At 35.6% G+C, this 9472-nt stretch overlaps 1 protein-coding gene across 4 annotated transcripts; it reads right to left on the reverse strand.

The window, feature by feature from the left end:
- Window positions 1-1524: 1524 nt before the first annotated feature.
- On the reverse strand, window positions 1525-7117 carry LOC108202091 (probable serine/threonine-protein kinase PBL5). 4 transcript variants are annotated; one of them, XM_064084173.1, is made up of 9 exons: window positions 6287-7117; window positions 5415-5557; window positions 5087-5193; window positions 4790-4992; window positions 4068-4715; window positions 3731-3879; window positions 3277-3498; window positions 3048-3197; window positions 1525-2111 (listed from the first exon to the last, which is right to left on the reverse strand). In XM_064084173.1, the coding sequence occupies exons 1-9, from the start codon at window positions 6477-6479 to the stop codon at window positions 1818-1820; spliced, it is 2109 nt and encodes a 702-aa protein (XP_063940243.1). In that variant the 5' UTR covers window positions 6480-7117; the 3' UTR covers window positions 1525-1817. The 4 variants fall into 4 exon arrangements, with proteins under 4 accessions (XP_063940243.1, XP_063940245.1, XP_063940244.1 ...); XM_064084175.1 differs by having other exon boundaries at window positions 1526-2111; window positions 6320-7115; XM_064084174.1 differs by having other exon boundaries at window positions 1526-2111; window positions 5087-5184; window positions 6287-7114.
- Between the last annotated feature and the right edge of the window lie 2355 nt (window positions 7118-9472).

Genomic DNA, 9472 nt, shown 5'->3' on the forward strand with positions numbered 1-9472 from the left:
GGCTAGAAGCGGGTGATGTTGACAAAGCAGGTATATTAGAAATTTATAGTGGTCATATTTATATCATTCTATGTACCAGGTCGGGTGTATGGAAAGCGTGAGTGATCATAGTGAAACACTTCCTGGTATTAAGTGTCCTACCAAAGATATCAGCTGGTCCCTGTGTATATAACTTAGAGTAGTTGTCATTCTTTCAGTTTGAAACTCAGTTTGGAAGTAGGGTTCGAGCTCAAAATTTAGGCAGTATTAAAAATCGCTTAGTTTTCTACTAAGATCACTGCATGCCAGATTTGTAAAAGACAATGCAGGAACAATTGTGGCAAAATTTACCAATAAAGCGGTGTTTAGAAACTCCATGCCCTTGCACATCCCTTGGAAGATCCTACTGAAATTGTGTGCACACATTTGTTGGTATTATTTCTTAGTGTACATAATAGAGTTGGATTGAGTAGCCATGACTTGACAGGTTGTAAATTCATATATGTCAGTGTACTTTCAGTTGTGTCGTGTACCCAAAAAGTAAACCAATCGTGAAATTAAATCATGAAAACATAAACAATAATCTAACTAAGGTTCAGGCGTTAGCTAGCAAACCACCTTTTGATCAGCTTCCATACTCTAAGGATCTTGATTCTGCCACCATCATCTTTTACTCCATCTGCTACAGAGCTTGGACCATCGACTCCCCAGTGAGCAATGCATCTGAATGCATCCATTTGACAGAGCTAACATCAGTGCCTTCCAAAACCTCTAGACTGTCGAACAAATGATCATACTCGGAGAGATCATCTGGATAGGGGCTTAAATTAGGGGGCGAGAGGGACGGTTCCTGGAATATTGATTCTTCCAACATTCTCCCTCCCAACTAGGAACGTAGAAGAAGGCCAAGCTGAGGGCAGTGCTAGGGTACGTAGTTGACAAAGAAGCACATTGTGCAGGAATGTTAGTGTTTATAACATACTACCTGAGTGGGAAGGTAAAGCAACTATGATGGTTGCAGGCCGAGGAGCTGTCACATCTAATTCCACTAAGATTCGGGCCTCAAATTCTTGTTCATGTAGGGTGGCAGCATCAAGGATGCTCTGTGCCAAGGCCAAGGCTCACCCTATAGCACTCCCTAATAACACATACCTCTAGCAGAAAAGTGTGTATATGGAACATTGACAATTTAACCTACAACATAAGTTTCTCCAAAGGGAATTGGCTATGATAATGTTCAAACCAAGAGCCTAAATGAATTATCCTATCCCAAAATCAAGAGGACTTTACTTTATGGCCCTGTTTACACATTGTTTGTTCTCAAATTGAAAAACCATATAAGAGCAGTGATGCATAAACACCTTTAAGACCAACAGAAGCATACTTTTCTATAACAACCTTTTTAAGAATCTCAAAGTTAAGTCCTCATTATCAGATATATGATCCACTCAATAGTTTTTCCACAAGTTCCCAGCAGATTGAAGGAATTCAATGGGGGTTTAACACAAACCTCTGGAAATCTCTGGAAATCTTTGATTAAACTATAATTTGAAACTAGTATAGCATAAGATTGTAAACAGTTTTAAGCCATTGAGATGAATATAATTGAAAATGTTGTCTTTCACATGTATTGGTAAAACCTCAATTCCATGTTACTCGACTAATCATGAACAGGATACACTTTATTTTAGTTTCATACCTATACATTGCACTAATAGGCTAATTGGCTAAGTCGGCAAATATTTTAGGCTAATCATCTTAGCTGAACATAAGTTGAGTAAAGAGGTGACGAGGGGACTTGAAACAAATGTATAAAGCATAATTGGAGTCGTACAGAATTAGATGATCATCTCGTTATAAAGAAGGCCATTTTTTTCTAGAGCAGCTGCTTCACTTTCTCCATAATCATAATGATCTTCAGAAACTGAAACTGCAGTCTTGGAACTTGCAAATACGTCGTCTATTTTTAATTTTTTGCCTTGTTCAGTGTCTTCCTTGGATTCATATGTTCTTGAACCAGCTTGTGATTGGGTTGATTCTGTTGTGCTGTTCAGTGAATCTGACTGTGTTGGAGAGAAGTCCTTGATGAAGCTTGTGTTGCTCTCCATTATGTAGTGTAAAGCATTAACCACCTGCAATTGTGTATGAGAAACAAAACACATCTTAAAGTTTATGGCCCATCATCATAGGGGTTTTTCACCTGATCAGGTAAAGGCTGCCTTTAGTTATAGTGTCGTCAGCCCTTGGACATTCAAAAGAATTTTCTCTTCCAAATAAAAGTTAATCCTCTCAAAGAGCTTGATTTCAATTTTATATGATAACATCCCTTATATCTAAACCTATATGGTATAAAGTTGAAGAAGTTAGACAATTTATAATTCCTCTATTTGAAATCAATATTTCTTTCTATTTATCTGGAAAAAAAAGAATAATGCAACAACTTACCACCTGAAAATGATTAATCAAAATTTTATGATGAACTAAAGAATATGTCTAACAAATCTATCCTCAGGATATCTCATAATAGTGGAGTAGTATGCATAAGCTTGATGATTATAGTCCTATTTATAAACTTCGATATAACCAAAACCTTTGTCAGTCATTTTAAAACATACTGTTATCAAAGATAAAAAGTTGCTCTCAAAGATATTACTGGCCACATTCCAGAATTATTCTTTCGATTACACTTCTGCATTATCACCAACCAAGTGTTGCTTCTCAAACTTTTCACTGTTAACGGCTTATATGTTCCTATTCATGTTTACTGGTCTTTACTACGTCTGTGTCCATTTTATAGTAGGTGTAGCACTAGTTCTGTATTGATTGATATTGATCTCTGTGATAAACTACTAAACGAATACCATTCTGAGAGGGTAGATGATATTCCATAGCACTGAAGATTCATAGGTACAATGATTAAAAAATCCATACTAAAAATACTTTGTCGTTAGTGTCTGACAAAACTATGAAAATAATATTGTTTCATGTTGTTTAGCCAATTTGAGTTTAATGTAGCATAATAATAGATAAAATGAAAGAGTTCAGGGGTTGCTAATTTTATAACTTACCCTTGTCATATTGTATCTTTTAGAAGGGTCCAAGCTCAGGCATTTTTCTGCTAGCCTCACCATCCAAAACAGTTGGTGAACATCAAAGGAGTCTCCAATCCTGCTGTCAATTAAATCTGGGTAGTTCTTCTCTTTCAGCAGTGGTCTGGCCTGTAACAATATTAATGATCTGTGAAAATCTTAAGAAGTTTACCCGTCCAAGCACAAACGAGCATAGTGCAGTTTTTACCCATCCAACCAGACTTTTTGCTCCTAGAGACTTGTCTGTGGTCCTTAGTCCTGTAATCAATTGTAACAGAACCACCCCAAATGAATACACATCTGTTTTGGTTGATGCTTTCCCACATTCTGCATACTCCGGAGCCACATATCCAAGAGTACCAACGACACTGTTCTCTGAGGGGTTTTCTAAATCATCATATTGATTTCTTGCGAGACCAAAATCTCCTAACTGCAGTTTTTGATTCACATGGTTAATATATATCAGGCATTTCCATGTACTTAACTTCCTTGTAGCCAATTCAATTCATTCATTTTAGTAATATGAAATTATGCAGTATCATGATCCTTCAGTATTAACTGAAAATAATAATAAATAGCATTGCAGAGAGAATCCCTTTATGAAGCGGTTTTTCTAGTTTCTAATTTTTTTTTACTTATGAGTCTGCAGAGTAGAGAGTTACCAGTGACTCATGATCATGAGTTACAAGAATGTTGTTCGGTCTCACATCTCTGTGAATGATTTTGTTTTTCTGGAGAAACTCTAAACCTTCTGCCGCTCCCAGTGCTATTTTTATTCTTTTGCCCCAATTCAAAGGTTTCTTGGTGTGTTCTGCACATGTACAATAAACAAAAATCCCTCTAGATTATTATTTGAGGTAGCTTTGAGTCCTACTCTGCAAAATGTGGTAGCTTCTTAAGCTTTGAAATTATTAAGAATTCAGATCTATTCTGGACTTATAAGCCATCTTATAAATTCAATGAAGCTATGTTATATGTTGCAAGTCATATAGCTCTTACTTGATAAGTGTTGGTCTAGTGAACCATCACAGACGTACTCGTACACAAGTAGCCTGTGGCTTCCTTCTGAGCACGATCCAAGCAGCATTACCAAATTTTGATGCCTTGCCTTGCTTAATACATAAACTTCAGATTTAAACTCTTTCTCCCCTTGGAGGCTTGCATCTTTATGCTGTTTGACAGCAACCTGTAGCCCATTTTTAAGCCTTCCTTTGTACACACATCCAAAACCACCTTCTGATAGGAAATTTTTGTCTGAAAACCCATCTGTAGCTTCATGAAGCTCTGCGTAACTGAAATCCCTCTTCCATCCAGACTTTGGCCGTCTGTTCTTACAAACCGAGCATATGGCATTTTGGAATTCCTGCTCCTTCTCCGGATCTTTGGCATTGAGTTTATGGTATTTTTGATCCTTGTGGAAGGTTGATAAGAAATTGTTTACTTCAACGAAACTGGAACTTGAGCCTTCTGTATTGCTAGTACTTGCTGAGCTTGGAATTGTACTCGACCACATCGTGTGATCAGTACTAAATGATGATTTAGACGATGATACATAGGATTTGTGATGTGAATCCAGTCGGGGTGCTTTACAAATATCACCAAAACTTAGCTTGTTCCCCGAGGCCTGTTCTTGGGCAGATGGAGAGTCTGCACAAGTTTGAGAAAGATAATGGCTTAGTAAACAACATTTAGGACTCATATGTTCACCAAGTTTTACTTACTCTGTGGAGAAAGATCATTGTTACAGCTATCTGGTATCATCTCCCCGTACGACACATAGCCACTAGTGCTTTTTTCTCCTACAAGTAATGTGCTTTCTAGTGTTTTAGGCCCTCTTAGTTTTTCAATGGTGTTATCACGTTTCATTCTGGAGATTCCACATGACAGCTTCTCCATGAAGTATTTCTTGTCTTTCTTCATCTGCCTATATCATAGAATATGTAGATTATATTTACATACACAATAACAATTCATAACTCGAACCTGTTAAACCTTCAACTGTAACTAATTTGTGTTACCTGTCAAGAACCACCCATGTTGCCTCGAGATTTAATGCAGCTTCTATAGCAACCACCCTAGCCGATTGTCCAGCATATACCTTCAAGACCAACTTTATCTGAAAATTCTTGTAGATGGATTGATCTGGTTAGCATTGCAATGTCACAAGTATACATCAATCTCTTTGATATTTGTTCATCCAAAATCTCAGTTATAGATAAGACCAATGGTTACCAAAATCACAGTAATCTTGTTTTCTTCTTCTTGTTACAATTTATTTATGAAATCGAGTTGATATATTATTCGATAGTAATTTATGACAAGAGTATATATGAATGTAAACTCTACCTTCTGCTGTTCACATTGCATGGAGATCTGCTTCATGTCAGCAGTCTTGCGATATAGCTCATCGATTCTGCAGACTTCTTCCGCTACCATTTTTGAGTTGGATCCAAACATGGAACTCGAATCTACCTTATTTTTGTACCCCACTGAGTTTAACATACATAGAAAGACCCAAGGAGACAGAAAAATTTAAGGTTAAACACAACAAACATTTTTAAGAGCATAACATATAGACTAAGAAACTAGAACATGATTGAGCCTAGTACTGGAGGCGAAAAATGTCAGTATTTGTGAATCAAACAATTAATATCAGGTCCAATTCGATTAGATGTTAATACACTTGAGCTCAGCCTCAGAATTCACATTTACTAAATTCCAAGGCCATGTAATCAACAACAAAACCCCTTGGTCGAAACTAGCTAGGTGCTTGAGATCATTTTGTTGATTGTAGAGGTATGTTCGACTGCCTTGTGATTATAATATAGTCGATCCCCATCTGATGTCATATCGAGCCAAGAAAGTTTACATCCGATCCTTGGTGGATCTCTGATATGATGTACTAGGCTGGTAGAAATTTTTGTTCAACTTTAGGTCTAATCTGCATATCTTGCACAATAAATTTGCAAGTCTGTTCAACTTGAACCTGTGTACATGTTTCCTATCTTTGTTTTACTTAGATTCTTCGAAATCATATGTACAACGCAACTCTGATACCATGTTAAGTGATCAAAACTCCCAAAACCTCAAGATGTCGGGAGGACTTACCAGAATCATATTACATTCTAACAATAAATTCATACAATTGACTATCAAGAAGAAGAAAATATTGCTGATATTCATACACACAGAGACGAAAACATGTAAAAGATCCTTACACTTTTTTTTAGCAGTGGTGAAAGATAACGTACTAGGATTATTAACCTGGTGAAGAACTGGAATGAGTATGAGTTCATCTCCAGCCTTTAGGAGTTGTGTATTTGTCATCACATATCGGATTGCGCTCCAACTCACCTCTCTCGACGCATCCTGGATCACAACCACCTTCTGCACTGCAGTCGCTTCATCCATTTCCTTACACTTCACAATTTGTTTTCAAAAAAATTTAATATTGTGCACATCAGGCGTCAACTTATAACCGCGAAAAATATGACAGGTTATGAATTAGTAGTATTTTGTATATTACTGAAAACGTTTTAGGAAAAGATGAAGCTAGTGAATCCAGGCGGGCATCTATGGAGAGAGTTGAAGCGCATATTCGGATATCCAGGGTGATGCATTTCGAGTTTTTGCAGATTCCAGAACAGGACATGTTTAAATTACAAGATTTCGATATAATCTAGGCTGAGCACCAGGCTGTTGTTATTGCTGTTACTGGCTGGCTAATTAAATTTATTAAATCCATGGCATGACTCGAAGAAGCTTCAAGTTATCGTTAATATCCATGATTCTTGAACTAGTTTTATACATTATCTGCTGCAGATGTCGTGCTTAATAAAGACAGGGGATGACAATTACAAAGGTTTTTGTTTGAGTGTGATAAGATAGGGCAGATATCTACACTTGCTTACAATTAACTGGCAACAGGAGCACGTCCCGGGACACCCGGGTTCGATTCTAACTCATCTCGAAGAGTATCAGAACAGATACTCGTTTGTAAGGCAGACCAGCCTAAATTGTAAAAGAAAACTGGCAAAAGAATACTTAACAGCATTGCATTTTTGGAGAGTGAGAATTGATTTGTGAATCCTTCATCTTCATAACACCTCATTCATCAGATTCCCAGCTAGTGAGAATATTAAAACTTGGGTTTCTTAATACAGTGTCTGAGCATCTCCCATAAAATTGACTATATTGGTATAAAATAAGGTTTTCAATTGATTGAATGTTAAAATTTATTATAATTATCATATATTCTGTTTGTAATAGATAATATTCGATTCAAACGCTAGTATTTATTTGAAACAAATATATTTGCATATACCTCAGATTATAGTATTAAACTAGCACCATAACTCATGTGAGGTATGAATATGTTTTTGTATGTACTGATGAACGTCGCTAATTTTGTTATTATATGATCATGTCAACAACAGAGTATTCAAATTTGGAGTTCAATCGACCAATCGAATTTGATTGATGGACAATACCGTATTGAACTCAGGTGGGCCAATAATGTCCCAGTGTTCATAAATCTAATTAAGCCAATAATTTTTAACTAAAATTATATTAGTAAGACATAATATATAATATTCTTCTATTTTCATATTATATATTAACAATCAAGTCAAATTAATACTTATTTATAATAAAATAAAAGATAAAACTAGATTTATTGTAATTTGTATTAGAATATTAAAGAATTGAAAAATTACTAAATATACAGCTTTTTAACATATTAATTGCAGAATTACTATATCTTTGATATTGTTGCAAGTTTATGATTTTTTAAGGAAAAAAGTTAAAATTTTGCATATATACGTTACCAACAACATCTCTCTTTCCCTCAACCACAACATTAGTCTCTCCCTCTTTACTTCTCTCTCCTTCTCTACTTCTCTCCTTTCTTCCGGCGCTAATCTCCCCTCCCCTCCCCTCCCCTCCCGATCTGTGCTTCCTCAAAAAATCAAAAACGGAATTAGACTCGATTAAAGGTCTCATATATGTGTATGTATATAATTGCGTGTACATGATTGTATGTGTTATTATGTTGTTGGTTGATTATAAGTATCGATTGTTAGTTGTCTGTAGTTGATTTTGATTTTTGTGGTTGCTGTTGTCATATTAGTATTGGCGTCGCAGGGGTACTCATTTCATCATTCGCAACCACTTGCAGTTATTATGCAACTTAATGTAATTTTCAACAAATTTTTTCAAACTTGCATTTGTGGTTACATATATGGTTGCTAACAGTTGCAGATATTGTTGCAAATGCAACCTCCGTATTTTTGCAAATATTTTTTGAAATACAATATTTTTGCAATTTGTTTTAAAAACTGACAGTATTTTTGCAAAAATTCTTTTATACTTGGGTATTAATAAAAAAAGCCCAGAATAATTTAATTATGATGAAATTACTTAAATTTCCATATACAAGTAAATATAATATAATTATCATATATTTTTCATGATATTATATATGAAAACTATATTTTATATTCATATATTAAATTCTGGAAACTTCATGACATATCGAGGGAGACACTAATCTCCAACAGTCCCCATCCTCAATTTTTTTCTAAAACCTTTCCTAATCCTCACATTATACTTAAAAAATCCCAGTATCATTCCCTAATTAACGTGTGAATTTTTACATTATACTTGAAAAAGTCACCGATACCATTTCCTAGTTAAAAACATGTGGCGTTTTCTAGAAAAATTTTAAACGCCGATTTGTTTTTAGCATTTTCCATATTTCTACCCCGCATTGCTGCACATTTTACTAATACCAGCTCTCAAGTTTCAATATTTCACCACATTTTAGTTAGGGGTGTAAATGAGCCGAGCCGAGCCGAACTCTAAGGTGCTCGTGTATCGTTTGTTAAAAAATTAGCGAACTCGAGCTCGAGCTTGGATCGAGTCAAAAATATGGTTTGAGGATCGACTCGTTAAGAAATAACTTTGTTCACAAACGGCTCGCGAACCGCTCACGAACATGTCTCACGAGCTGTCTCACGAGCTTTTGCTCACGAACCGCTCATTAACTTACGCTCACGAACATATCTCACGAATTTTTGCTCACCAACCGTTCATTAATTTTGTTCACGAGTTTATTCAATAAACTTTGCTAATGAGCTAGCTAATACTCATATATTTATTTACGAACTTGTTTGTTATTTAATCTAATTAAAAAAATATTTAAAATTATAACAATATTTTAATTTATACTCTAAGAAATCATAAATTCATAATAAATCATCCATTAATGAAACTCCCACATCCACAAGCCATGTTTACGAGCCAGGTTCACGAACCATGTTCACGGGCCAAATTCACGAACTCATAATTCGAACTTGTTCGCGAACTATCGAGTCGAACTCTACTGTACTCAAGTTCAGCTCGTT

The sequence above is a fragment of the Daucus carota genome, chromosome 9 (assembly GCF_001625215.2).
Source record: "Daucus carota subsp. sativus chromosome 9, DH1 v3.0, whole genome shotgun sequence".
In the NCBI taxonomy this organism is placed as follows: Eukaryota; Viridiplantae; Streptophyta; class Magnoliopsida; order Apiales; family Apiaceae; genus Daucus; species Daucus carota.

Bases quoted from the DNA above. Each gene is read 5' to 3' on its own strand.
- LOC108202091 (XM_064084173.1), bottom strand. From the start codon at position 6,479: ATGGATGAAGCGACTGCAGTGCAGAAGGTGGTTGTGATCCAGGATGCG. The intron at 5,558-6,286 runs GTAAGGATCTTT...TGTTAAACTCAG, and splicing joins CACCACTGCTAAAAAAAAGT to TGGGGTACAAAAATAAGGTA. The intron at 2,112-3,047 runs GTAAGTTATAAA...ACACAATTGCAG, and splicing joins AAAGATACAATATGACAAGG to GTGGTTAATGCTTTACACTA.